Here is a 27,885-nt window from a genome sequence, read left to right on the forward strand (position 1 = left end):
AAAGATGGCTGGTTTTGTGTCAGCAGGCACCCAGCAAGCCAGAATAGAGAGCGGATGCCCTCTGGCTTTGGAAAGACAGGGAGTAGGCCACATGAACAAAGGAACAACACACCACTCTTGGCGATGCTTTCTGACATTCCGTAGCTGAAAACCTGCTTGGCACCGCCCATTTCATTTCTGACAACTGCAAATAGTTGGCCAACAGTGCATATTAACACCAAATCTTTCGTCACCCTGTGTCGAGCACCGAGCGGCTCAGCACACTCCACACTCTAATTTCCCAACTGTGAACAGCTGGTACCTGCACTGGAGGACCTGTTTTGCTTCACAAAAGTGGACGGTGCATGTGTTCACTGCAGCAGATATGCAGCGGGCATTGTGTGTTCTTGTGGAGCGCTGGATGGAAAGGATGGCAAGGGAACTTCATTTTCCGACACACTGGCACTTGGCTAAAAGCAGAAATGAGCCGGCAACAGGGAGCACAACTGTGGCAAATTTTAGTTTCAAAGATACGAACTAAGCACCTCCATAGCCCAGAGTCGGCAGCGGGGTAGTACCTGGTCCAGCAGGTGTGGTGCAGTTCCGATATGAGCTGGGTGCTGCACACCTATTACATGTGTGGTGCCAGGTGCCTTTCTTCTGTCAGCACTCATCATACCCCACAAAGTATACTTCAATAATACGGCGCGTGCCTAAAACGACCTAGGTCAAAAGTCAGGGAAGAGGAAACTAGGTAGCGTGTTCTCCTAGTGATGATTGTAAATGTGCTGATAAAACCAAAAGTAAGCGTTCACAAAAATATATTGGAAAAACCAGGAGGAATCCCTGCTGCTAGGAGCCAGCAAGGGGTATTTAAGCAAGCGCCGAGTGCGCATACTGAGCCCTCATCTAAGCCGCGTACGGCCCTGGATAAAGCTGCGCCACTCTCAGTGAGTAATCCGCCTAGGGTGAGTCGGAACTGCCCTAGCGGCATGACACATGTTAGATTGCTTAATATGAAAATACAGCTGTGATTTGCACTGGGCACCTTGCTCGCTCAGGCAGGGCTGCCCGCTCGGGTGCCATGGTGGACACCTTTGGAGGGGTGGTGGCAGCCCTGAAGCGTGCCTGTGCGCATTTTCAGCTAGTTCATTTAGCATCGGCCAATCCTGCGTCTACACTCTTTCACGCCAACCCTCTGTGGCTGACAGTGCTGCAGTGTCGCCAATCTCTGCCATTGTTCTGGTTGAGCAACGCAAGGGCAGTCGATAAATTGAAGATAGGCAGATGTCAAAGGGGACAGCAGAGCGATGATTCCCGCTCTGCACCGGCCTATTGTTGGCACAAGAAATAGCTGCTGAAGCAAGGACGGCTGGGATGTAGACAGCTGGAGGCGGATTTCCGCTCTCTCCTGCACAAGGCGCAATTGTCCTCCACCATAGCGATCACAGGCTAGCTTTTGAAAGGAGGGTGGTGAGTGAATATTTGGGATGCCATGTGAAGCACCGCAATAGGAAATGCAGCAATCGTGAATGCTGAAGACAAGCTGAGGCCCAGAGGCATACATAAGCCAGGTGCCAACAGCGAAATTTCCGTCTCTTCGCTTATTCTTTGCATCTGGCTTTGTGACGGCAAGCAACCAGGACAAAGTGTTGCCCGGAACAGGAGACATTCACATGAAGTGGCTGCCACTCCCTCTTGCCAGCCGCCTTGTCACCAACATTCAGCTGACAGGAGCGGTGCCTGCCAACCACCGGGTCCTTGTTTTACAAGCGCTGAACGCTGTAGTTGGTTCTGTTGTCTACCACTGTCCTCTCAATAATGGAAATAGCAGAAACTCCCCGTTAACACAGGTGGGATACAGTCATAGGAGGTTTATAGCGTAGTTGAGCATGTAGAAACAGAAATCCCTGTTGAAGATATTAACAACATATATGTTTCATAGTGCAGTCTTGCCAACTAATAAGGTGTCAGAAGGATCATAGCTGACAAGTGTAGCTCCAAGAAATGGAGCCTTCATACTTCGTGGCTACATCAGTTGTTTCCCTTGATATGCAGCATGCTAGCCTGCTACATGTGCATGTGCGGCATTTACACTTTTGCCATCTTGTTAGCGGTGATGTTCGCTCCGGCCGCCGCACAACAATATACATATGTGGTGTATAAAGCATCATGTTTCGTCAAATGTGGATGTCAGATATAATATGGTTAAAAGTTGTTCCTGTATTTCTTAATCTCAACCATCACGTTCTGCACGCCTACTGGCTGGCACGTGCTAGTGGCTGAACCACGACGAGCAAAGCGCTTATCGTACAAACTGTGGAACCTCGTGTAGTAGATGATGAGCTGGCCGAGCACTGCATGCAGGATCTCTGTGCCGGTGCGGAAGTTGGAGAAGCTCTGAATAATCGATGAGTTAATGTTGGCAATCTGCGACCGCCAGCCAGCGTTGAACTCGCCAGCAACCCGGTCCAGCCCGTCGGTGCCCACCTGGCTGATATCCGACTGCTGCTCGGCCTCAAGCACAAACTGCTTGAGATATCCAAAGTGCTTGGCAAGCTCTGTCTCAGCAAACTCCATCACGGTCGCCGAGAACTCCTGCTTCCAGCTTGCCACCTCCTCCTCGCGCTCCGAGAACCCGTTTTCAAACAGAACCGTCAGCAGCAGATCGTAGCTGTTGATCAAGAAAACCAGCGCCTGGTGCTTGTCGGAGCTGCTGCCTGACACATGCGTCAGATACGACTGCACTGATGTGCGCAGACGCGCCAGTCCCAGGGACACTGCGTGCGTGTTGTAGGCGGCGTTGAGCCTCAGTATTGATGCTGCTAGCTCCGCATAGCGACGCACCGCTGCGGGGGGCTGCGTATCAAGCTTTGTCTTGCTCCTGTGCGCATTTGCCAGCCGCTTGATGCTCTCGATGTGCGTATCGATGATGGCCTGGAACTTTGGCCACAGGTGCATATTCATCGAGTTCACGTAGGATTCAAGCACAGGCACCAGGCGGCGCTGCAACTCACTGGCCAGGCTTGCCATAATGCGGATACACAGCAGGATGCCTAGCGCATCGTGCGCTGTCTCCAGGTAGCCCTTCAGGAACAGCTCGCCCACCCGCATACTGGGCTCAAATATGTGGCCAAAGATCATCCGCGCCATGTCCGATCCGGTCATCTTCTGGCGCGCCTTGGGGCTGACAAAGAACTGCATGATGAACTCGTACTCAGTTGTCGCGTTGTCGACCAGCGCCAGGTTGTAGCTGCGAAACAGCTCCTCGAACGGATACTTTGCATTCGAATCTGTCGCAATCGACAGCACGATGGCGCGTGGGTCGCTGCTGTCTAGAATCGCCGCGCGTGTACCCAGATTGAACACGTTGTTTTTGTCGCGCGCAACCGTCTTGGTTGATCCAAACAGGCTGAGCTTTGTCGACGACTCGTCCAGCCCTATGACATCGGATTTGTCTGCAATGACACGCTCGAGCTTCATCAGCCCGCGCTGGTACGTCTCGAAATGGTCCAAGTAGTACTGCCGCATAATGTGGATGTAGCTGTCGCGCACCTCGACCGCAGCCTCTGGGTGACGCTCGATCAGAAAGTGGTTGAAGAACCGGTATTTAAGGAAGATCGAGTTCTGCAGGATCAGGACATTGGTGCTGAGGGCGCGCAGGCCGTTGATCTTGTCAAGCAGGTACTCGCGGATCTTGGCTGACGCCCGCAGCCGCAACAGGTCCAGTTCAGGCTGAATCTCCTGGAACGCGCGCAGGCGCTTGTGCTGCTTGCCGTGTACCCTCATATAGGCAATCTTCTTGTTGACCTCAACCAGACACTCCAGGTACTTCTCGTTGACTTCACCATCGCAAATTGTCCGCACCGCATCTGGTGGCACCACCACGCCCTGTAGGATCTTGCTGAGCTGCTTCTCGGTCACCACCCGGTTCTTGAGCTTCAGGCTCATCGACAGCGAGTCCGTCTGCAGCGCCTGGATGTCGTTATTGATGGCGCCCAAGTTGGACTTGAAGTTAACCAGCAGCCGCTCCATGTTCTCGAGCACCTCGTCGCAGTTCTTGATCTCGGCGTCGAGTGCCAAAAGCTCGCTCTCGTGCTGCTCGTAGCTGGCCAGCTGCTCGTCCTCGAGGTCGTGCAGCTCCTGCTCGATTTGGCGCGAGTGCTGGCGCAGGTCAACTCCCTTGGTCAGTACCTGCTTGACTAGTTCGTCGTTCTGCGCGTTGCCCAGCTCCTCGTCGAGGTTAATGCTGAGGGAGGGGGAGTCGGCGGACAGCGCCTCAGGCTCGTTGGTCGTGTCAAACCCCTCGAAGGTGAGGTCGACCGGGTCCTTTTGCGGCGATGTCCCGGCCATGATGCGATTAGGTCGATTGAATGCAGTAAAAATAAACTTGCAGAAACGAAATACCGCGACGTAGAACGAAGGCTGACGTTTGTAGCTTTATGGCGGTGATCGGAGTCGAGGCTTCTCGCCACCGAATGCAGGCCATTGTGGCCTCGCGCGCACCAGGGCCGGTCCTCCCCAAGCGAGTGCCGGTTCTAGCCTTGGCCGGCAAATCAGCCCTCCCGCTTGTATTTTTCCACCACCCTTTGTGAGTATTTGCATTTCCAGCTCTCTTTCCACTTGCTACAAATCGTCTCCCCTTTTTGCTACATTAACAACACACGACTCTATTTCCCCTTGGGGCGGACAGCAAAGGAGAAACTTCACAGAAGGAGGCGCGAATTCGCATTTTCTTCTCTTAACCGTCGGGACATAGTAGCAGCAGCAGGAAGCATATTAATATGTCGGACGCCAAGTTCTTCCAGAGAGGCAAGTAGCAACAAACAGAGAGCCGCATTTCTGGCGCGAGCAGCGGCCATTACAGAACTGCACATCTTGCGGCCTGGTAGTGAATGGAGGAGAGTCTTTGTGGGAGGTTGAAATCCGGCGCAAATGGACAGTAGCAAGACTACATGCTAAACCTGCTTTTTTTTTTTTTGGAATGCATAGGCAAGGTGCATGACCTGCGGGCAGAGCTGACCTCGGAAAAGAAGGACCCGCGGTACCAGCGCAAGAAGGTGGCGATGAAGAAGGTGGTGGCCAACATGACCATGGGAAACGACATGTCGCCGCTGTACCAGGAGGTCATTGCATGCATGGGTATCCCGGACCTGGAGGTCAAGAAGATGGTGTATCTGTTCCTCATCAACTATGCCCGTGCACGGGCCGAAATCGCAAACCACGCAGTCAATGGCTTCGAGGATGTAAGTAGATGGCGGCTTGGAGCTGAGATAGAGGGGATATTGCTGCTGGAACTGCCCATTTATTAGCACTGTCGATCTCTTGGGCGAGTTGGCTCCCTTGTGCCGAAACCAGCCGCGCTCGTTAGCCCGACTATAGGCCGACGGCTAGAGAGGGATAGAGATCCAAGGGAGGCAAATCCTGTAGAAGCCCCGGCGCTAACATGTGATTTCTGGCTCATTAGGACGTCAACGACTCAAATCCGCTGGTGCGCGCCATGGCCATCCGCACTATGGGGTACATTTACGTTGAGCGGGTGATTGAGAGCCTGATTGACCCACTGCGGCATTGTCTGCGGGACCGCGATCCGTACGTGCGCAAGACAGCGGCCATGGCGGTGCTGAAGCTGTGCATGTTTGACCGGTCGTTGGTCGAGGAGGAGCGCTTCCTGGACATGCTCAAGGATCTGCTGGCAGACGGGAACCCATCGGTGGTGGCAAATGCGGTGGCAGCGCTTACGGAGATTTCGGAACGGTCGCCAAACATCAAGCTGAAGCTGAACATGAAGATCGCCAACAAGCTGATCACAGCGCTGAACGAGTGCAATGAGTGGGGCCAGGTGTACATCCTCGAGTCGCTGATGTACGTGACGCCGCAGGACAGCAACGATGCCGAGACCATCATCGAGCGCATTATGCCGCGGCTGCAGCACGGCAACTCGAGTGTGGTCCTGGTGGCTGTCAAGGTCATTGCGTACATGATGAACTACGTGGGCAAGGTGGAGGCACTGGAGCAGATTCTGCACAAGCTGTCGCCGCCGCTGGTCACGCTGCTGACGGCTGGTCCCGAAGTGCAGTACATCACGCTGCGCAACATCCAGCTCCTGCTGCAGCGGTGGCCGACGATTCTGCAAAACCAGATGCGCGCGTTCTTCTGCAAGTACGACGACCCGATCTACGTCAAGCTGGCCAAGCTGGAAGTGATTCTGGCGCTGACCACCGAGGAGAATGCCCGCGTGGTGCTGACAGAGCTGGTCGAGTACGCGACCGAGATCGACGTTGACTTTGTGCGCAAAGCTGTGCGCTCGATTGGCCGTATTGCGATCAAGATCGAGCTGGCCGCGGACCGGTGTGTGCGTGCGCTGCTGGATCTCATCCAGACCAAGGTCAACTACGTGGTGCAGGAGGCTATTGTGGTGATCCGCGATATCTTCCGCAAGTACCCGAACCGGTACGAGGCCATCATTGGTACGCTGTGCGAGAACCTTGACAGCCTGGACGAGCCCGAGGCGCGAGCAGCCATGATCTGGATCATCGGGCAGTACGCCGACCGTATCGACAACTCGGACGAGGTGCTGGACACGTTCCTGGACACGTTCCTGGAGGAGACCGGTGAGGTGCAGCTGGCGCTGCTAACAGCAATCGTCAAGCTGTTCATCATGCGGCCATCGGCAGGCCAGGAGCTGGTGCCCAAGGTGCTGAAATGGGCAACTGAGGAAGTCGACAGCCCGGACATCCGCGATCGTGGCTTCATCTACTGGCGCCTGCTGTCGACTGATCCCGAGCTTGCGCGCACAGTGGTGCTGTCGGACAAGCCTGAGATTACGGCCGAGGCTGAGAAGATTGATATGCCGCTGCTCGAGGAGCTGCTGCTGCAGGTCGGCACGCTGTCGGCCATATACCGCAAGCCGCCAGTGGCCTTCATCAACTTTGCCAAGCGCCGCGTGCTGGGCACTTCGCCCGCGCTGACGCGTCTGACGATCAACCCGCCGCCAACTGCGCGCCTGCCACGCGCCAATCCTTCGGCGATGAGCCAGCCAGCCAACGAGCGGCAGTCGAACCGGCAGTCAACCGAGCCACCGGCGACCACCCGCAGCAGCACGCAACTCAACTCGTCGGTGCTGGATGTGTCGGGCAATGCTGGCCTGAGCAACCCATACATCAACGATGTCGCGCCCGGCATGATGCAGGGTGGCGAGGCGGTGCTAATCGACCTGATGACGATGGATGACGACGAGGACGAAGCCCACGGCAACGAGACGCAGATCACATCGGGCGGCATGGTCGGGTTCAACGCCAACTACGACATGACCGGGATGAGCATGGTGCAGCTGGGCGGCGTGGGCCAGGCGCCCGACTCGCAGGTGCTCAACAGCGCATTCGACGCTGCCGGCCTGGATGCCCTGGGCAGCATGGCGACGCCCGTGGGCGGCAGCATGCCGGGGTCGAGCCAGTCGCCGGGGCCGATGATGCGCAACTTCACGTCGTCGTTTGACGTCACGACTGCAGGCGCTGGCGGGGTGAACGGCAGCTCGAGCGGGGTGGGGCTGGATAACCTGCTGATGGCAACTAATGCGGGGCCATCCTCGCCGTTCTACGACATGGCGCTTAGCAGCCAATCATCGGCAGCTGGTCTGGGGCCTTCTCCTTTCCCGTCGGCTGCAATTTCCACTCCTGCTTCCAACACATTGATTCAGCCGTTGTCGTCAGCGGCCATTACAAACACCTTCCAGCAGCAGCAGCAACCGGCTACTGTTGCCTCAGCACTTCCGACACCGATCAACACAACCACTGGCCCAGCAAACGACCTCGACCAGCTCGCGAAGCAAATGTTTAGCACGAATTTGTGTACGCCGACAGGGAATGCAACACCGAATGCACCGTATGTGCCCTCGCGTACAGTGCTGCTTGACGCCCAGCAGGCGCAGGGACTAGAGATTCTGGGCACGTTTGCGCGGCGTGGTGGACAAATTCAAATGGAGATGGTGTTTGCGAACAAGAGCAATGTGCCGGTCGGCGACTTTGCCATACAGTTCAACAAGAACACGTACGGGCTGGTGCCGAGCACACCGCTGAACGTGGGCACGCTGATGCCGATGACGTCCAGCGAGGTGACTCTGCCGCTGGCCATGGGCGGGCCGACGATGCCCATGCAGCCCCTAACGAACCTGCAAATAGCGATAAAGTGCTCGCAAGGCGTGTTCTACTTCCAGACGCAGTACTCGCTGCACATTTTGCTGGGCGAGGACGGCCGGTCCGACCAAGGCGTGTTCTTGCGCATGTGGAAGGACATTCCCGAGACCATGCAGATGGCGCAGGGCGCACAGAACATTCGGTTCGCGAGCATGGAGGACATGCGCAACAAGCTAAACATGAACGGCGTCTTCACTGTCGCGCAGCGATCCGTCGGCGATGCAACGCACTTCTATACAAGCAGCAAGCTGTGCGACGGCTCCATGTTCTACTCGGAAATCAAGGTTGCCAGTAACTTTTCGGCTGCCTTGATTTCGACAAAGTCGCCCAATGTCCAGCTCATCCCGCTGTACCAGAAGGCTGTCCAAGACATCATGACTGCCTTCTGAGGGGGCTACAAACGACCAACACCCTTTTTTCCTTTGCCAGTTTTAAAGAAATTGAACTAATAACAAAGCCTGCTACTGCTGCCGATCGCTGCTTCGGGGCTGGGTCGTGTGATCGGACCGCCAGGTCACAAAGTCTGTGCTTTTTTTACAGCAATGAATTTGATGGTTTGCAACAAAAAAATAAAAGATCCAAAAAAAGAGCAGGAGAAACTAGGGTTAGAAATGGAGAGGGGTTATATATAGTTTTTGTATGTGTTTGTGAGCAGCAGTGAGGGCTCGTCAGCGACGACCGAGCGCATCCGCGGGGTTCGATGAGGAAACTGACATGCGAGCAAGCTGTGGACCAAGCTGAGCGTTCTCCTGCTCCATCTTGAGCATATTCTCTTTGATGATGCTGTACGGCGAGCCCTGGTGCATAGTGAGCAGCTCCTGCTTCTGCTGGTGCACGCTCAGCTGGCTCTGCGTCGCATACCACGGATTTGCCGCCATGCTGGTAGTAGCCCCAAGCGTGATCAGACCGTCCGACTCGCGCCGCCTGTTGCTGTGCATACTGCTGATAGCTGGCAGTGCCATCGGGCTGGCGGCTGTGCTGTGGCAGATGCCGAACGGCGACGACCGATACCCGGTGCTGTAGCTGTTGGGGAACTGCAGGAAATCGCCGTTGGCTGCGCTGCTGCTCACCGACTTGCCCGTCGGCTGCCAGGTGGTGCTGTTCATGCGCTTCGACACAGAGTGCGCGTTGCTGCTGCTACTGCTCTTGTGGTGAGGGTTCTTTGATGCGCTGGGCGCCAGCGACGATGACGAGGCTGATGGCCTTGATGGCTTTGATGGCTTGCCCGGCCGCTGGTATACCTCGCACACCTCGTCGTACGAGCCGCCGTCACGCAGGATCCGGAAGGCCCGCTGGAACTCGTCGCGGATGCCCTCCACTGACACAGTATTGGCGCTGTGGCCCAGGTTCAGCCATGTCGAGAACGGCTCCTCGATGCAAAAGATGCGTGATGGACGGCCCGTATCCCACCCCTTCTGCTCTTTGCGCATGTAGCAGCCGCGGCGCAGAGACACCACCTGGTGGCGGTAATCAAACTCGTAGGCGTACGTGCGGAAGAAGGCGTACAGTAGGTACCCCAGCGACTCCTGGTTCGCAATCCCGAATCCGCGCAGCTGGTCGATGTTGTCGTTGAAGGTCAGATCAATCTGGCCGTTGATTGTATCGTCGTCGGTGGGAATGGGCGGCTGCACTGGGTGCAACACTGGCAGGATCGGCGGGCTGCGCGTCTGGAAAAAGTTCAGCGCCAGGTTGACCCACGCGTACGGCGACAATGTGCCGCCAAAGGCAGCGTCGTTGATCTCGCGGCACTTTGTCCAGTTTTTGATGGCCATGACAAACGGCCGTACGCGGGCATCAATGGCCACAAACGTCTGGATCATGCGTGTGTTGTGCAGCGCAATCGTGTTGTTGATGTTGATGTCTGATGCAATCCGCAGCTCTGGATCCCACGATTTGACAATCGGCACACGGGCGTGCGGCACACAATACGTGCGCATGCCGTACTTGCGCAGCGCTTTGTTGAGCACAAACACATTCTCCAGCTCCTTGTGCTGCGTCGTCAGGCAGATGTCGACGTCACTGCGCGATGTGCCTAGACCGTTGACCGACGAACCAAACACATGAATATCGACCTCCCACTCGGGGAACTCGACCGTCAGGATCGTCGCAAACTTCTCAATGAACGCCCGCTTGACCTCGATGCTCTCTGCTGACGGGCACAGCCGTGTCTCGTACGTGTGCAGGATCTGCGCGGTCAGCGTCTTCTCCAGGCCAGTTGGCAGCACTGTGCGCCCGCGTACCTCAGTGTCCCAGTCGTCCTGTGAGAATCCAATCGTATATTCAGAGTCGCTGAAATCGCTGTCCTCCACATGGCCCCCGCCCACCGCTGTGCTGTCGTCGTCACTATTCCGTGTGCTACCACCGCTTTTGCTGCGACCCTTGCTGTCCGCCCGCTGCTTTGATGCAGTGGCTGTCGACGCATCGCTGCTGCCCACGTTCGACAGGTACTGCAACGACGACTTGTTGCGCACGTGCCGCTTCCCCCGCCCATGTATCTGGTCCTTGCCACCCGCCTGCTGCTTCCGCGGCTGCTTTGTCTGCGGCGCGCCGGCTTTACTGCTCGTCTGTTTGCGCTGGCCCCCAGCCTGATCCTTCGCACGCCCTCCCTTCTTGCTGCTATTGTGCGATCCATCTTTTGCTCCTGCCTTGCGCGCTCCTGACGACTCCCGCTTAGTGCTGCCCTCCTCGTGCACGCCCAATGTACCGCCTTCCTCGGCTGCATTGTCGGCCTGTGCCCGCATCGGGTTCCGCCCACTGCGTGTCTTGGTCGTCTGGGACTCCACCTTGGCTGCGGCTGTCGATGGGCTGCAATTGGCGCTGTTGTTGCGCGTCGACGGTGGCGACACACACGCAGTAGCCGCACCAGCCATCCCCTGGTCTGTTACTGGCATCTTCTGTCCGGAAAACACTGCGTTGTAGTCTGTATCGGGCGACGGGCACTGGATCGGCTGCACCTTGACGCTGGTCGTATTGTCTGGCAGCACTGCTGACATCAAGTAGGGTTGTTTTTTTTCCACTGCGAAATAAAATAGAAAGAACCTTTGGTCGATTCTCCACAAAAATGCACAAGCCAATTTGAACGCTGGAGAGAAGAATAAATAAATGCGCCTAGTAAGAAAAATTTTCCTCCAGAGCAAACGAAAGGAGAAGAGGGAGACCAGTGTGTGGATCGCCCGGCGTGATTTGAGAGATCGGGTTGTGCGCTTGGTGCTGGCTGTCTATGAACGCAATACGAAGCACTACGGGCTCGCGAGCTGAGTGCTTTTTGGTCGGGTGGGACTCCGAAACGCCACCTGCGGTATGTAGCTCCGAGAACAGAGCAAGATGTGTTGATATTCCCCCCACGAGTATCAGAACGAAAAGATAAAATATCTGTCTTCTGCGCAAGAGGCTCAGGAAAGGGGTGCATAAAAGCAGTGTCCTTGGATGTTGTCCCCTCGACCTTTCTTTGAGCAATCACCAGGTGCGCGCAATAATATGAGCCGCAGCCTGGCCGTAGCAAATATATCCGGGCAGGTGATATGTGAGGCGTGAAAGCGTATGTCTCACACAAGCTGCGGCGCTGGAGATTTCGCTTTTAAAATAGATGTGGGAAAATGCTGTGAAGGGAGACAAGCAAGCCGTGTGTTGCTTGCAAGGGTCAGGCGCACACTGCACTGCTCTAATAAGACAGTGGAGAGAACGACGCAGACTGCACCGGGCTAATACGAGGAATAATCTGGAGCCCGTCTCTGCACAGTGCGGGCCAGGCAAACGAGATGAGGGGCGATACAGTATTAATGCCGAGAATATGTGACCTGGAGCAAGAGGAAAAGAGGAGAAATAAAGCTTCAAGCAAAACGCTGGGCGTCAAGGGGAGAGGTGAAGGCGTAGCAAAAGGGGGACGGCGTGGTATTTCTGAGGAGCGAGAGGTGGAGGGGCTCGCCTCTGTTTCGTGGTCGAGTCGTGTTTTTTTCAAAAGCAGCAGTGAAGATCGAAGCTGTCGCAGTCCAGAAGCGCGCCCGGAAAGAAAGCCCATGGCCAGGTGTCGGAGCGCTGAGACAACTCCTGGCCGGTCCCAATTTCTGCAAAGGCCCTTTGAGACCACATGAGCTTTTTCTATTCTCCTTGTTCGAAAATCAGCGCAGAATCTATTCCCAGACCACCAGACATCAAACAATGCATATTCTCGCTCCTTTATTTGTTGACCGTGAAAAGTGGCCGTCAGAGCTTGCCGACCACCTCGTCGCAGCGCCGGCATAGGGCCTCGGGCTCGGTAGAGTGGAGATTCCAGCAGCGCGGGCACTTGTGTAAGGACGAGCGCTGGCACACCGCCGTTACCTTGGTGGCCTCGCCGCCAAATGCAATCTCGTCGGTCTCCACAAACTCTGCGGGACCAGCCGGTAGCTGCGATGCATCGTGGACGCGCACCTGCGACGTAATGCTTGTCTGCCGCAGGCTGTCTGCGTACTGGGCCAGCAGCCTCCCAAGCCTCGAATCCAGCGCAACGTATATGTCGAGCTCTGCCTCCAGCGAGCTGCCAATCACCCTATTGTACGCAGAATAGCATTATCCGTTAGCTCCTTGTTGCTCGGCCCAAACCCCCCGCTACACCCCTCTTAGGAACCACACAATGGCGGCGCCCATGGTCAGTCAGCGCTACTTACTTGTCTTGGCGGGCAGCCTCAATCGCCCGGTTTGCCAGGCTGCGCACCTTCTTCAGCCCAGCCCACTCCTCGGCCAGCACCGCATCGTCCCATGCCGCATCCGTCTGGTCCCACTTTTGCTGGAACACGCTGAACTCGCCACCATTGCTGCCCCGCACGGGCTCCGAGAACTCCCAGATCTCCTCGGCCAGATGGCACGTGACTGGGGCTAGGGTTGTGGTGTAGTTGACAAGGATTTTGTACAGAACAGTCTGCACCGACCGCCGCGACAGGTCGGCTACTGCGTCCGCGTACAGACGATCCTTGCACACATCAAAGTAAAAGGCCGACAGCGTGGAGTTGGTGAAGTTGTTCAGCGCCTGCATCGCCCGGAAAAACTCATGCTTGTCAAACGCCTTCCTAGCCCGCTGCTTGAAGTGGTGCAGCTCGTGCAAGACGTACCGGTCGATCGGCTGCAGCTGCTCATACGGGACCTCCATGTCCTTCGTGAATCCGTCCAGGTTTCCGAGCATGAACCGCGTCGTGTTGCGGATCTTGCGGATCGTGTCGCTGAAGCTCGAGAAGACGGTCGGTCCAAAGCTGACATCCTGCGTGTAGTCAGTAGACCCGATCAGCAGCCGCAGCAAATCTACGCCATACGCCGGGTCCTTCTTCTTGTCCTTGCCGCCGCTGATCACAAAGCTCGGCGCAAGCGTGTTGCCAATCGACTTTGACATCTTGCGCCCCTGCTCATCGAGCGTAAACCCGTGGGTGACCAGCGTCTTATATGGCGACACGCCACGCACTGCAGTCGATGTCAGCAGCGACGACTGGAACCACCCGCGATGCTGGTCACTGCCCTCCAAGTACACGTCGGCGTATGGCCCCTCGCGCGGCTCGGCCCGCTTCTCCAGCAGCTTCCATGAGCTGCCACTGTCAAACCAGACGTCCATCGTATCGCTGCCACGCACATACGTCTCACCGCTGCTGCGGTACTCGGGGAGCAGGAACTCCTCCACCGGCAATGTCCACCATGAGTTCGAGCCGCCGTTGGCCCGGAACACGCTGATGATATGGTCAATCGACTCTACTGTCATCAAGGGCTCGCCTGTTCGCGCATTGTACAGCGCTGGGATCGGCACGCCCCACACACGCTGGCGCGAGATGCACCACTCGGACCGCCCAGTAACAAACGCCTCGAGACGTCGCCGTCCAGCCTCGGGCACAATCTGCACATCCTTGACCGAGTCCCACGCCGCTTGCTTCAGGTTCTTGATGTTGGCAAACCACTGCGGCGTGGCACGCTGGATGATCGGCTGCTTGGTGCGCCAGTCGTACGGGTAGCTGTGCACAAACTTATCGCTATGCAGCAGCACATTCTGCTCACCCAGCATTTCGATGACCTTGCTGGCCCCGTCGCCGAGCACCTCAAGGCCCTCCAGCCCCGATCCAGCATCGCTGGTGAACCGCCCATGGTCGTCAACCGGCGAGTACACCTCCAGCCCATTTGCAAGGCCAGCCTCGTAGTCCTCCTTTCCGTGGCCTGGGGCCGAGTGGACCAGCCCAGTCCCCGAATCAGCCGATACGTAGTCTGCAAGCATGATCTTGCACTCCTTGCCACGCAGCACGCTATTATACACCAGGCCATCAAGATCAGCACCCTTGAACTCGCGCACGACCTCGACATTCGACTCGGGCGGCAGGAGGCTAGCGATCTTCTCCAGGCGATCCTTGCCAACAAGCATAGTCGATGCCGGCTCGCCCCCACCTGAAACGCGAACCAGAGCATAGTCGAGCTCGGGATGCACATAGATCGCGCTGTTGGCGGGCAGAGTCCATGGCGTCGTTGTCCAGATCAGAGCGCTCACGCCACCCGAGACGCCTAGCCTCTGCGCTGACTCCTGGTTGAGCGGGAACTTCACATACGCGCTGGTGCTGACATGGTCGTCCTTGTACTCCAGCTCGGCCTCAGCCAGCGCCGTTCGCGACGACGGCGACCAATACACTGGCTTGTTCTGCCGGTAAATGTAGCCCTTGGCGAGCATAGATTTGAAGATCTCGAGCTGGTTTGCCTCGTACTCGGGGTGCAGCGTCAGATACGGATCCTCCCAGTCCCCCATGATGCCCCACTCCCGGAACCCCTTCTTCTGCTTGTCAACCGCCTTGAGCCCAAATTTGCGTGCCAGGGTCCGGATCTCCATCGGATCGAGCGAGTCGCGATCCCGCCCCTTCAGTGCCTCGAGCGCCTTGTGCTCAATCGGCAGCCCGTGCAGGTCCCACCCCGGGAAATACAGAACCCGTCTGCCCTGCATCACCTGGTACCGGTTCACGATGTCCTTCAGCACCTTGTTCATAAAGTGGCCAATGTGCAGATCGCCGTTGGCGTATGGCGGACCGTCATGGAGCACAAACTGTGCACCTGGGTTGTTCTTGAGCTGCCATGGATACAGCTGATCTGTACACCGCTCCCGGAACTGCTTCTCTCTGTTGACAGCATCAGCTCGCAGCGGAAATGCTGTCTTGGGTAGTTTCAGGGTGTGTGCATAGGGGCTCGGCTGCTTCTTTCCCTTGCTATCTGCCACCTGCGCATAGGCACGCATAAGCAAGCTCGCTCTGCCCGCTGCCAGTCGGGGTGTTTGCCTCGCAGACAGTGCGCGAGGTAGCGCTGCCAGCGTCTGATTCATTTGCTCTATAAGGTGAAATTCAGCAAAAGCGGTGGTGTCTAAAAGTACCAGAGATACCGGTCAACTCAGCCCGACAGCTACAGACTTCATAAGCAGGCTGGGCAGTCCGTAATCTCGAACACAAAAATGCAACACCCGATCTGTGGAATCTACAGCTCACGTGATATTTTGTAGCTGACCTCGAAAAGAAATCCGACCGTAGCCCGCCCATCACCACATCCACGCTACACACACGCCGTATATTGTTGGCCAGGTTTCCCACATCACCATGTAGGCAAGATGTTATTGTTTTCTGCTGGTTATCGGGTAGTTTGCGATTGCAGTGCCCGCTCTCGACCCCTGTGTCGGCTGTCAAACAACAAGCACAGGCTCAGACGTGGGCTATGCATGCTGCCGGCTTTTGCGAAAAGATGCCCAGCATGACCGTGTGTCCGCACTTGCCACTTTATGCATGTCAGTTGCGAGCTCGCACCCCTGTCAGTTTCCATCTTCGTCTCCACATATTTCATTACAGCTCTTTAAGCGATGTCCAGTACATTTGTATCTCGCATACGTGTTTCTCACCCCAACTCTACCTACTCGGCCGAGGATGACGCGACAACTGTTGCCGAGCTCAACAAGAACTTCAGTAAGTGGTCGCTAAAGACTAACCGCACTGAGCCCGACGCAGCGCTTCGCTATATGCAACACCTAATAGCCACCAAGCAGTCGTTTGACATGAAAATCGAAACTCTGCTGCCGTCGGCGTACCGTGAGATACTGTCTCTCAACCTGAAAGGAAAGCGCAAGAGGGGTTTCACTACAAATAACATCATGGTAGCCGGTGCCAACATCGAGCTGCAGAACCAGGCGTTTGTACGTCTGACACGGCATCTGAAAGAAGCGAACGATGGGTTGCAAACTGCCATGATTGACTATCTCGAGATGCTCCCAGACAGCGACAAAAAAGTGGCTATGACCCAGAAATGTCTGTCCATCATCGACATGGAGCGATGGGGCGCGTTCGACTCGCTCGAGTTTGCCACTGACGTCCCTGGCTACCTCGACGAGTTTGTCCCGCGGAGCGTGGCCGCAAGCAATGAGTGGAAGGCGTTCATGATTGACACTGCTTCACCATTGGTGTCGTATTTTGTCAAAGTTGAGCTTGGGCAGGTCACGGGATGGGCTGAGGCCAAAGAGAAGCTGCTCACTGCATTCTGCACCCCGCGCGAGCGCAGCGTCCTGCTTGAGCAGCGCAACGCCACGGTTGCAATTGGCACTTGCATTGGGGTCCTAGACTACCGCAAGGGTATCGAGCCCAAGACCCGTATCTCGCTGCGGGTCCTCGCCGCCACCTGCACCGACAGGCAGCAGCAGGTGTTTGCTGACGTTCTCTACAAGCTCAGGATTACCAACCCATCAACATACAGCTTCAAGAACCTCCGTCCGTATCTCCCCGCTGTTTCCGTTAACGAGCGCCTTTAAATATGCTGTTACCTATCTGCCTTTCGTATATATAAACTATTTATTTGACAGGAAGCTCGGCCAAGTGCTCGTGAGGATTTTAGTGCAATTCATTATAAGTATGTCATTCAATAGGTGTACTTCCAAAGATGAGCATGAGATACGTTTTTACGTGGCAGGCAGGGAATGTGCTAGCAACTTGTCATTCAAGGCTCCGCAAATCGGTAGCGCCAGATTGTCGATGACTGGGCCCACATCTGCACATTGGACAGGAGCACATGCGCTCAAGCACAATCCGAGGCACTATCTGCCTGCCAACAGCATTTGCTTGCCTCTGGTAGAGCATCTGGTATCTGTCCTGGCACTGTTAAGAGGATTACGTAGCTGCTGCCTAATTAGGATATACGACATGGTCCAGGCGTCATGAGGAGGGAGCCTCTGGTGCTTTATACCCGAGAGGTACAACTAGCGATCAATGCACCAATGTGTCGAGAGCTAGACAAGGGTAGCTGTGACAACTAACTAGCTTGCATAGCACCACAAAAATAGGTTCATAATGGTTAATGAGTTGAGGCGAGGGATTGAGACAATTGGATGGCAGTAGGAAGGGGCAGGCTTCTGAACTCAGCCGACAATGAACATACGGATATTTTCAGCCTCTCTGGCAGTGAGACGGCTAACTCGGCTGCTGCAAGAGTGCGTTTGACGTAGCACCTGCTGTGTCCTAGAACAAAACAACAGCTCGACATCTTCGCACATGGTCCCAATAGCCCTGACAAATGAGCCAATGCAGAGCCTAGAGCACTGGCGGTTTGAACTGCTTTATCCCTCCCCTCCCCGATACATCCATTCCAAGTTGAAACAGTCTTTTTTATTGCTTAGCAAGATCTATAGCTCACAAGAACTCATGCTGTACAACGTAACAATGGCGGCAAAGGAAGCTACTGTGCAGATAACTGCTGCTCCTGTCTGCAGGTTCTCAGAGCCGGCACTCGCCGCCGCTGCGACTACGTGTTTTTCCTAGTCTACACTTACACTACAAATAACAGCGGAATACAAAAAGTGAGCATTCTTTTATGCATGTTGCACTGCTACTTATGCGCAGCAGTGCAGTACCTCATCAGTGACCAAAGGGTCCCATGGATTGCGTTCCGCCGTGCGCTTCAGAATATCGCTGACATCGGGCGATGGCAGGTTCAGCTCCTTGATCCGACGCACAAGCCTACAGGGGTAAAGTGCATAGAGCCGAGCGAAGGGAGACGAGAAGAATTGAAGAGCACCCGCGGAAACGAAATGCACAGTGCATCTCCCAACCCTCAGTGGGTTAGCGCGTCGGTCCCGGCGCATCTTTAGCAACGTCAAGGCGATGGAATAGATAAAGGTACAAATATGCAGCATGCATCATCTCAAGTCTACATGGCTTGCTCGACTCCTACGCATGGTATCACAATACTACCTGACAATAATTTCCGTGTTGCGCCACGCGACCTTGGCCAAGTACCTGTCAATGGCCCACAGTGTCGTTTCCGATGTCGTCGTTTCAATCATCTTGCTCAATATGAAGTTCACATGCATGTAGCATGGTTTCCCAGTATGCGTGTAGTCGGGTGGAGATGAGCGAGTGCCATTTGAAAGCATGCTCTTGTGCATCTGGACAAAGTCATCCTTCGTCAGCGGACGCATATCGGCTTCAAGGCGCAGGATGTAAACCCAAATCTGCGCACGTCCGCCCGCATTCATGTTCGAGGCAATGTCCAGCCCGCATTGCAGCCAGTGCAGCATCCTTCCCTCGGCTTTTCTCTATGGATTCAGCGCGGGCTACGCCATAGTGCATGCACAGCAACTCCGAGATTGCTAGATTGATCCATACTCCGGCAATGTCCCATGGCTTTCTGGTATCCCTCTCGCTGCTACTGCTGCTGCTGCTGTCGTCGTCGTCGTCGTCCTCTTCGCACTCCTTTCCCTTCCAACTGCAATATGGTGTACGTCCTTGACTTGTACGCGTTCCATTCGTGAATTGCGATTATCTTGTTCATTGCCCGTGTCAGATCTTCCAGAGACATCTCATTGGCAGATTCCGACAGCTCGAGCAACATCAAGTAGGCGGCTCGGATGGCAGCAAGGCGCTGCTTAGGCGTATGAGCGGTGGTATCGAACGACACACTTACAGCAGCAGCCCTACTGGCGTCAGCAGCAGCAGCAGTAGCACGTTTGGCCATGTACAGCTTGACCTGCTGGTACATCAGATCGAGAGCGCGCTGGCACCAGGTATCAGTGTCGACTGTTTCACCGAAGGAGAACTCCTCGAGAACCCAGTGGCCCGGGCCAAACAAAGAGGACTGTTCCTTTATCAGGTTAGCATCGGGTGGGCCACTGTCCTGAGATGCATACAAATTGCCAACCAGACCGACAGTCCCATCTGACCACGTACCCGCGAGGTTAGGAAGGCGAAGCTCTATCTGCTGCATCGACACCCGCAGGGACACTATGCATGTGTTGAGCTGGTCCAGCTCTGCGTCGCCGGGGACTATTCTGTTCCAGCCACGGGGCCTGAATCTGCGCTCAACCAGATGGCTAATCGACCTGTAGAAGGTGTGCACGTTAGCTGAGTTTTTCCACCAGACTGCTGTGGCGAACCTAACTGCACCTGTTCGCGTATATGCAGGTAATACGTGCTTTTGGAGGCGCTGCCAGCGTTCAGCGTCGAGCACAGTGGACCGAACAGGTAGCGACGGGACAAAGTCGTCGTTCATGTAGCAATAGACAAACGTCTGGATGAGAACAAGCAGGTGGTTGGGCCGCAGGCAGTCTACCAAGAGACACATGTCGGGACTCCATTTGTGAGAGAATGCGCTCCACCGTGTGCTGCTATTCACACTGGTGCTGAGAATCACCCCCGGGACTGCCGCTAGGTACGGGATGTTAAGACACTCGTGCATCTGCGCGATCATCCGCTGCTTCCAGCGATCTTGGCTCGATCCGTGTCTCTAGCACTGCCCACGTCACTTTTCCAGAAAACCATGATAGGCCTCGGCGACAGCTGACGACTGCTCTTGCGATAGCAGGTTCTGGCTGTCGCGCAGCATCGCCGACAGGACTCGAGAGACATTATCTGCCATCATACCATGGTAAAACTCTGGGCTAGACTTGCTCCCTTTGAACAAGCTCGCGCTCAATGTTGAACTTGAACCAGCTGATGACCCGCCGCCACGCCAGCGTCGATGCAGCCGAAAATTTGTCCAGAACCTGCGTGTATTCCTTCTCAATCTCCATACGGCGCGTCCAACGTCCGCAGATGGAGTTCCAAGTAGAGATCCCAAATGAGAGGCGAGTGCCTGCACTTGCCTTTCACTGCCTCTTCCAGATACCGTTTGGCCAGTCCCACCGCTTGGGACTTGCCTGTGCGCAGATCAAGACACTGAACAGGGCGGATGCGGATATCGTCATCTACACGAATGCGTGGTACCCGCCTAAGCACACTCATTGCGGTTTGGTACACTGCCTTGGCGGAAGCGACCTCGCTCAAGTCTTCGTTAATCGGCGCAACAGCTTGGCTCATATTGACCCTGGCGGGAATCGCGCTTGGGTCGTCGTTATGCTCCTCATCGGACTCAGGATCCAAGTATGAGTTGGCATCGGCACCCATCGGAGATGATTTCATTGCCCGCCGCGGTGCAGTAGCGGAGATGGACCGGCTTAGCGGATGGCAACTCTTCGTTAGGTCCCAAAGAAGACACCCAAGATGTCGTGGTTCAGCAACGGCTGGGTCACTTTGTAGCTGTCAATCTTTTTCTTCAGCGACTCGAATGAGTTCAGGCTCCACGTCGGTTACCGTTGCAGGGGTGCGGTCAATGGTGAAGATACTGTCCTCTGCGGGATAATCCAGGGTTTGACGCAAGCGAGCTTGCCGCAAGCCAGTCAGCAAAAGGGTGGTAGGGTATTGGAGTCGATTACAGAGAGGTCCAGTGCTGCCGGCCGCGGCTGGTTGGTATCCAGCGGCGACTCGTAGTCCATGTAGTCCGGATAGTTATCCACGCCTGCACGCCTAGATCCGCTGTGAGGAGCTGGTGGCCGGATGATTGGCCGATCGCAGTCTGTGGTAGTTGACTTGCCCTTCGCCAGCGCCAAAATCGCTGCAGGAATGTCAAATACAGATCGCAGCGGCAGCTTATCGACAAATACCAAGCGGCTGCAGAGTGTAGGTGCCCGAGTCCGGCATGCCCGTCAGACTAGCCACCTTTACAGCACGGTGTTCGTCAGCGACCTCCTTTCCTTTCCGCGTCCGGTTGATGCCTCCCTGATCAGCATTGGCAGGCATACCTGATTGCGGAAGAATGTCAGCAAGTCTGCGGAATGCAGCAGCCTTGTAGAGATAGTGACTTGCTCGCTACAAGCGAATCCCCACTGTCATCTGATGCCTGGACCAACAGCGATTCTGAGAGTGTCCTGGTAGCTGGTAGCGGCACGAAGGCACAGCTCGCGGATACGGCCCTCGACCTCGTACAGCTCCAGTCGACGCCGCATGATCGCGATAGCCTCACGCAGCGCCCTCTGGGCAGCCTCGATATTCCGGAAGGCATCTTTCTCGACCTCATAGCTAAGCTCAGCTTGCGCAGAGAGCTGGTCCAGGTTCTCCTTGTCTGGCTGAGCCACATCGCTATCCCACAGCACTGCCTCTTGGATCCTTGAACCCAGCGATCCGGCTCAGTAGCTCGGTGATCCTGGCTGAGATGGTCTTTCTTTATCTGCGGCTGGGACGCATCGAGAATCACTCCTGTACGAACTACTCTTCAGCAGCTCACGCACGCCATTGATGATTGCAATAGGTGCAGAGCATGCGGGCTGGCTAGTAGCCGCTGGTGTTGGCTGACGGGTAGGAGCAGGTGTAGGGCTGCTGTGGTGTCATTGGGACGGCGGATGGCGGCGGTGGTGTATGCAGAGCAGACGGCGTCACAGACACGGCTGGAAGCAGACACAGGCGGGACAGACATCTCGACATCTACAGCAGTTTCCGACGGGATCAACAGGGGTAGCGAAGACGCTAGTTGCAGGAGAATGCTCGTCAGCGGTCACAAATGCCTCCTGGCTGACTCGCCCAGATGGCACAGGAGTTTCGGATATCGGTGTACTGGCCAGCATCTGGCGTGGTCCTTGCAGTTGTGTCTGGCGATTTGGGCACATTGCTAGCTTTCTGTCTCGAAGAGCTGGCAATTGCAGGGCTGCTGGCATATCTCGGATCGTGCCGGCGCTTCTTCAACGGCCCAGGCGCACCCTTATCGCACTCCACCACCTTGCGCTTTGCGGCGAGGAAACTCCGCCCTCTTCTCCCTGATCCTCCGCTTAAGGCTCTCCATTCCACTCTCCACTGCTGCAAGGTTCAAGGAGACCGCGGTGATCTGGTTCTGGCTGGAGCTGCTTGCCTCAGGATGCTGCACCCTGGGGCCCCGTGCTGGCCTGGCTGTTTCTCTGGGCCGGCACATCGTCGTTGCGGTTGTCACGAAGCACTTCGCGGCAGTAATTGGCAAGCATGCGACTCTCAGCAACTTGTGATAGCCTGGTCGATGTGGCAGCATCGGACTCTTGCTCGCTGGTACTGTCCGTGGGCGCTTGGGTCGCTGGCAGCTGGAACAGCACCTGCAGAAGTAGCTGCATCCTGATCATTTGCAGCCGGCTCCTCAAAGTCACTAATGTCCAGCGGCACAACAAACCTATTGTGGCCATTCATAGTGGTGAAATATTCTCCTTCCGGTGACTTATCAGGAGTCGACGACGCTGATTGCTCCTGGATTTGCACAGGTGTCGGAGGAACAGTTGTCTGTGGTGTATCGCTCGGAAAGTGGCCATACTCGCTGGATCCATGGGAGCTGCACGACGGAGTCTCAAGGATCGGCGCTGCTGCGGGAGACTGGCTGCTGAGCCATCGCACTACCCATCCTGACTCGGACAGCACGGCCCAAATCTAGCGGCAGAGGAGTGCCCACAGTGCGTTTCACACGCGGTGTAAGGTGAAGCGTGCTGGGTGGGCTGGGCGCCTGCGATCTGCTGAACAGCCCAGCTTGACTGCGGGGTAGTTGAAGCGTGATCTTGCTGCCAGCTGTGCTGCAAAGGATGCAGGCCCAGAAGTGCTGCCAATAGTAGCCAGCAGGGCAGGTGCCGGCGATGAGGACATGCGCACAGGCTCTCTGCGTGGTGGAGCCTCATCATCAGCACCCATGTCGAAATCAGAATCAGACTCTATGTCCATATCGACATCAGATGCGGCAGATGCGGCATATGGCGACGAGGGCGTTGATGAAACATCCATATCCATGAACCCCACGCTCGACGTAGGCGAATGGATATTCTCTGGCTCTGCGGCTGGCGGTGCTGGAATTGGTTCTTCAACCTCTGCCTGACCAGCAGTCAGGGCACCGGGGATTGCGCTAGTCAGCATCATGGTTGTGCATGCTTCACTAAGGAACGTCAGCTCGAATTCGTGAGCAAGCACATTGAGATGCGAAAGTACATCGGGCTGAAGTCGGCTAATGTGCTCGTAAATAGCCTCAGGGTCCTCAAGCCGGGTCAGCCTCTGGAGACTCATCAGTGCGCGGGCCATAAGTCTGTCTCCGGTTGTTGTGCTCCGTGATAGCGTCAATTGGCGCATGCGTTCTCGGATCCCGTCATGGACATTCTGGTCGGCTGCCGGGACTGGTTGCCTTTGAACCGGTTCAAAGTTGTCACCAGCTGCATGATGATCCTGACCCGCATCAGCTGTTGCTAGAGATGAAGAGGGGACATTGGAATTGGTCCGGATACCATTTGCTTCTGCCTCCGTACCGCGCTCACTCGATCCAGATATGCCATTTGGGCTGGCCTGTGCTTGCTGCTGATCAGCAGACGGTGGAGTTGGCGGTGGGGGCGGAGCAATCTGTGGGGGCGGAGGCGGAGGCGGGGGCGGATGAGTATTACCCAGACCCTGGTTATTTGCGAGACTGTGGCCAGCGTGCTGCTGCAGGTGAACTGTGCTGGCAGACATAATGGCATGCCCAGTGGGCTGTGCCATCGCTAAGGGCATTGGATACCAAGGCACCAGCCTGGGACCTGTTGTGAGCAGCGGCGTATGTACCGTGTGTGGGTTCCCCGAAACATACATGCCCATTGGATAAAAGTCCGAAGAAATCTGGCCAAACCCTGGCGACCCAAACCCATGGCTGGGTCTTGTCAGTGGCGGGTGCGCAGGGAACATTGGCCTATTCTGCAGAGTGTCGTAGTGGGAATGAGCGTGCGCATGCCCCCAGCGTCGCGGTCAAAATACACATTGCTGGAATGCGCATGGCTATAGCTCACGTCGTCATCGCCAGGTGGCAGCTGACCCTCTGTCTCGGTGCCAACCTCTCCGCGTGCGTAATCCGCCAACATACTCGCATATTCATCGCCATCCGAAACGTGCCGGCTGCCATTGTCTACAAATAGCGCTGCGAAGGAGTGAGTACCGTCTGCCCAATAAACAAGCAATGCATGCAGCACTGCATATCTCATTAGCCGTCTGCCAGTGTTTGGCGGAGGGGGTTGTCTCCTGCGATGCGTATGCAAGATATACATGGGTTGACCCATCAGCTGGTCAGCGCCACTCACCATTGGGCAGACCCGAGCTGGCATTGCCTTGGGTGCGAGTGCTCCTGCCAGCCTGGGAATTTGGAGTGCGGATACCAGGCTGAGTGCTGCTGGGCTGCCTGCGGTTTCTGCTCGAGGATGCCACTGGAACAAGCTCACCCTGTATTTCATCGGCAAAGCGACGGGGCATATCCGGCAGTGAACTAGAGCTGGATGCGCCGTTGTTGCTATTACCGTTACTGCTATCGCTGGTATTGGCGCCATTGTTTCTATTGCTGCCGCTGGCTTCACCTTCGTTATCTTCGCGCTCTCTACCTCGATCCGCGCTTTCCTTTCTCTGTTTACGCAATTTCTCTAAAAGAATCGCTCTAGTATCCTGCTGGCTGGCTCTGCCAGCACCAGGGGTTGGTTGGCGCGGTGGCTATACATGCAAAAGAGGGTGTTAGAAGGCATGTCTGCTAGCGATATGTCCAAGAAAAGGCTCCATGGCCCGCAATTTCGTGCTGGGCTGCACAGCGCGATTCACTACCTCGCTTCCAGTAGGCATCGAATTAGACGCCATCGTTTAAGGTTTCTAAGAAAGTAATTATCTTTGGCCGATTTGAAAAAGAAATTAGGAGCGAACAGGAGGAGAAATTAGGCTGACCCGCTCAAAAATATATTTTTCACTCATCCACAAAGAATACCGCTCTGGCCGGCAGCTTGGAAATGTGATTGAGCGCATAACGTCCCCGGGTCAGGACAGGCATACAGTGCAACACTGTCGCCACGGCTGATCAAAACCCTATGAAATCCTTGAAGTCAATCTAGGGCCGTTTCCAGGCTGGATAGAACTAAGAATACTGGCTACCCGAGACACGTTGCAGTGCCGTAGTTTTCTATTCCGAAGCTGAAGCTAGGGTATCCTGTGAACTAGGCTTTTGCGAGTTTCTGTCGAAGCCTCCGAGTCGGAGACACTACTCCAGCTGCGGCATATCTGGCATATCCAATCCAAGCATGATGTTCGCTATTGGATTCTAGCGAAGAGCTGAGCTTGTGATGTGGGTGGAGTAAACCATACCTGTCGCCCTGCTCCAAAAGTGAGAAGGCTGCGTGCTAGCATGCATCCGTTGCACATGGATCAGAAATGCCTTAATATTGAAATGAATAGGAGGCAGAGCTGCACATGCCAGGTCAACTGGTCACAATGAGATGATCCATATACGATATCCACGTCAACTACATAGGCAGCATATAAAAAACAATGGATGGAATTTGCTTCGTTGGGAATAGAGAAAGGAAACTATAGCTTTTGTGTGGAAAGATCCAGGCTCATTACGAGTTTAGAGCTCGTCGTGAGCAGGAGCCTCCTCATCGTCCTCGTCGTTGAGGGCAGCCTCGGCCTCGGCAGCCTCCTTGGCAGCCTGCTTGGCAGCCTCGGCAGCCTTCTTCGCCTTCGCGGCAGCCTTCGCGGCAGCCTCCTTCTTGGCAGCCTTCTTGGCAGCGGCAGCAGCCTTCTCGGCAGCGGCAGCAGCCTTCTCCTCCTCCTTCTTCTCCTTGACCTCAACCTCGGGCTCAGCCTCAGCCTCAGCCTCAGCCTCGGCCTCAACAGCAGCGGTGGTCTCGTCCTTGTCATCCTCATCGAGCTCATCGTCGACATCCTCCTTGGCCTTCTTGTCCTCCTTCTCAGCCTCCTCGGCCTCCTTCTCAGCCTTCTCGGCAGCCTCCTTCTCCTCGCGGGCCTTGCGCTCCTCCTCGGCCTTCTTGGCCTCCTCCTCATCAACGACCTTCTTGGCCTCGACCTCAGCCTCGACGTAGTTGGCCCATGTGGAGTTACCGAACTCACCGGCGTACTCAATATCGTCGGTGATCAGGATGTTGTTGAAGATGGTGCCAGACTTGACGGTCCAGACGTCGATGCCGACATAGCCAATGTTGAAGACGGCCAGGTCCTCGTCCTCCTCAAAGTCGGGGTTGTCGATCAGCGGCGCCGCCCACTCGCCCTTGTACTCGGGGTTCTTGATCTTGCGCGGCTTCCACTCGCCCTTGTACTCAGGGTTGTTGACCATGGGCGGCTCCCAGTCGCCGTCCATGTCATCGTCCCAGTCCTCAGGCTTCTTGGCCTCGGCGTCGGGAATGGTGGCTGGGCCATCAACCCAGTCCTCAGGCTTCTCGTCCTCGGGGTCGTCGATCATGACGGGCCCGTCAACCCAGTCCTCAGGCTTCTTGGCATCGGGGTCAGGGATCTGGCGCTCAGGCAGAACCTTCCAGAAGTCCTCAATCTTGCCTTCCTCCTGGACCTTGTTGTCGATGCGGATCTCGAAGGTCTTGTCGGACTTCACCCAGAACGTGTACTGGTGCGACAGCTGGTCGCCGCGCGGCTGGATGACCTTGTCAATCTGGTTGTTCGTGCTGTTGTAGTTGATAATGGCGTGCACGCGGCGGTTGGTCGAGCCGCAGATGTCGGGGCCGAACATGACCTCGTACGGCGACTCGCCCTCGAACTTGGCCGGATCGAAGGTCGGCGGCAGCAGCTTCAGGTAGGCGCCGCCGCAGTCAATGTCCTGCTCGTACTTGACGGTGAACTGCACAACGAAATCCTTGCCCTTGGTGTTGAACGGGCGCTTCAGCTTGGCCGAGTACGCGTAGAACCGCGCATCGTCGGCAATCTGCAGGCCGACGCTGTTCTCCTTGTCGGCGTACCACTTGCCGGGCGACAGCTTGATGCTGCCCAGGTCCTCGCGGACCTCGGATGGCTTGAACTGGTCGATGCTGTCGGGCGACGAGAACGTCTCCTCAAAGTAGACGCGGCCCATGGCGGACGAGGCCAGGGCGGCAAGCGCGGTCAGGGCAAAAGAGCAACGCATTGTTGTTGTGTTTTGTCGGGGGCGTGGGTAAGAGGGTAGGGTGGGTAGTGTACAAAATAGCGATAGCGATAAAACACAGCGAGCAGAGGAAAGAAAGAGATTAGGAGAGAACGCAGAGACGTCCGAGAAATACGTGTGTGTAGAAGTGGCGGCGGGCAACCTTGGAGCGACAGCCAGCCCGGGGCGCCGAGCGCCCGACAGACTGGCGCCCTTAAATGCCAGAGAGCAAGCGCACCCAGCGATGCTGGAATGGCGCAAGTAGGCGCAGAACATGCGCGGCGGTGATGTAGCACTCCGCCATTGGGCCCCAAGGCCGTGGACGTTGCGCGCACCGATTGGACCGCTTGAAAATAAATGGGAAAAGGCCCGAGCAGAAGGCGCCTGCAGAAGCGTGCTCGCAGCCCGCCGCGCTTTCCACGGCAATCCCGAAATTGCAGAGGCAGATCGGCCACAGCCACAGACCCTACAGTAACACTGGGCGAGGTCACGTTACGGTGATCGCCGTTGATTGTGATCCGGA

General features: G+C 56.0%; 11 protein-coding genes across 11 annotated transcripts; 5 read left to right on the forward strand and 6 right to left on the reverse strand.

Annotated features, from left to right (window-relative positions):
• Positions 1–2,143: 2,143 nt before the first annotated feature.
• DL89DRAFT_277907 (Vps52-domain-containing protein) lies at positions 2,144–4,332 on the reverse strand (the record flags this gene model as incomplete). The annotated part of the gene is made up of 2 exons (XM_040889476.1): positions 2,144–4,228; positions 4,253–4,332. 2 exons carry the CDS (start codon positions 4,330–4,332, stop codon positions 2,188–2,190), a joined length of 2,121 nt encoding a protein of 706 aa, XP_040745006.1. The 3' UTR covers positions 2,144–2,187.
• Positions 4,333–5,107: 775 nt separating this feature from the next.
• DL89DRAFT_266510 (Adaptor protein complex beta subunit) lies at positions 5,108–8,713 on the forward strand. The gene is made up of 2 exons (XM_040887102.1): positions 5,108–5,225; positions 5,447–8,713. The coding sequence occupies exons 1-2, from the start codon at positions 5,118–5,120 to the stop codon at positions 8,561–8,563; spliced, it is 3,225 nt and encodes a 1,074-aa protein (XP_040745007.1). The 5' UTR covers positions 5,108–5,117; the 3' UTR covers positions 8,564–8,713.
• Positions 8,705–11,549, reverse strand: DL89DRAFT_127356 (uncharacterized protein). The gene has a single exon (XM_040883279.1). It carries the CDS (start codon positions 11,165–11,167, stop codon positions 8,843–8,845), a length of 2,325 nt encoding a protein of 774 aa, XP_040745008.1. The 5' UTR covers positions 11,168–11,549; the 3' UTR covers positions 8,705–8,842.
• Positions 11,550–12,377: 828 nt separating this feature from the next.
• DL89DRAFT_222112 (isoleucyl-tRNA synthetase) lies at positions 12,378–15,399 on the reverse strand (the record flags this gene model as incomplete). Its single annotated transcript, XM_040884569.1, has 2 exons — positions 12,378–12,702; positions 12,821–15,399. 2 exons carry the CDS (start codon positions 15,397–15,399, stop codon positions 12,378–12,380), a joined length of 2,904 nt encoding a protein of 967 aa, XP_040745009.1.
• Positions 15,400–16,008: 609 nt separating this feature from the next.
• DL89DRAFT_256503 (uncharacterized protein) lies at positions 16,009–16,947 on the forward strand (the record flags this gene model as incomplete). The annotated part of the gene is made up of 1 exon (XM_040885447.1): positions 16,009–16,947. The coding sequence occupies one exon, from the start codon at positions 16,009–16,011 to the stop codon at positions 16,945–16,947; it is 939 nt and encodes a 312-aa protein (XP_040745010.1).
• A 665-nt stretch (positions 16,948–17,612) lies between these two features.
• Positions 17,613–18,150, forward strand: DL89DRAFT_266514 (uncharacterized protein). The gene has a single exon (XM_040887103.1). The coding sequence runs from the start codon at positions 17,684–17,686 to the stop codon at positions 17,948–17,950; it is 267 nt and encodes an 88-aa protein (XP_040745011.1). The 5' UTR covers positions 17,613–17,683; the 3' UTR covers positions 17,951–18,150.
• Positions 18,151–18,415: 265 nt separating this feature from the next.
• DL89DRAFT_127409 (uncharacterized protein) lies at positions 18,416–18,796 on the forward strand. Its single transcript, XM_040883280.1, has one exon. It carries the CDS (start codon positions 18,507–18,509, stop codon positions 18,753–18,755), a length of 249 nt encoding a protein of 82 aa, XP_040745012.1. The 5' UTR covers positions 18,416–18,506; the 3' UTR covers positions 18,756–18,796.
• DL89DRAFT_127742 (uncharacterized protein) lies at positions 18,610–20,032 on the reverse strand. Its single transcript, XM_040883283.1, has one exon. The coding sequence runs from the start codon at positions 19,875–19,877 to the stop codon at positions 18,837–18,839; it is 1,041 nt and encodes a 346-aa protein (XP_040745013.1). The 5' UTR covers positions 19,878–20,032; the 3' UTR covers positions 18,610–18,836.
• Positions 19,990–20,917, forward strand: DL89DRAFT_127703 (uncharacterized protein). Its single transcript, XM_040883282.1, has one exon. It carries the CDS (start codon positions 20,102–20,104, stop codon positions 20,552–20,554), a length of 453 nt encoding a protein of 150 aa, XP_040745014.1. The 5' UTR covers positions 19,990–20,101; the 3' UTR covers positions 20,555–20,917.
• DL89DRAFT_256506 (uncharacterized protein) lies at positions 20,845–21,917 on the reverse strand (the record flags this gene model as incomplete). Its single annotated transcript, XM_040885448.1, has 4 exons — positions 20,845–21,059; positions 21,109–21,313; positions 21,355–21,610; positions 21,733–21,917. 4 exons carry the CDS (start codon positions 21,915–21,917, stop codon positions 20,845–20,847), a joined length of 861 nt encoding a protein of 286 aa, XP_040745015.1.
• Positions 21,918–25,788: 3,871 nt separating this feature from the next.
• DL89DRAFT_266517 (Calreticulin-domain-containing protein) lies at positions 25,789–27,578 on the reverse strand. Its single transcript, XM_040887104.1, has one exon. It carries the CDS (start codon positions 27,363–27,365, stop codon positions 25,842–25,844), a length of 1,524 nt encoding a protein of 507 aa, XP_040745016.1. The 5' UTR covers positions 27,366–27,578; the 3' UTR covers positions 25,789–25,841.
• Positions 27,579–27,885: the final 307 nt, after the last annotated feature.

The sequence above is a fragment of the Linderina pennispora genome (genome assembly GCF_002104995.1).
Source record: "Linderina pennispora strain ATCC 12442 chromosome Unknown DL89scaffold_4, whole genome shotgun sequence".
Lineage (NCBI taxonomy): Eukaryota > Fungi > Kickxellomycota > Kickxellomycetes > Kickxellales > Kickxellaceae > Linderina > Linderina pennispora.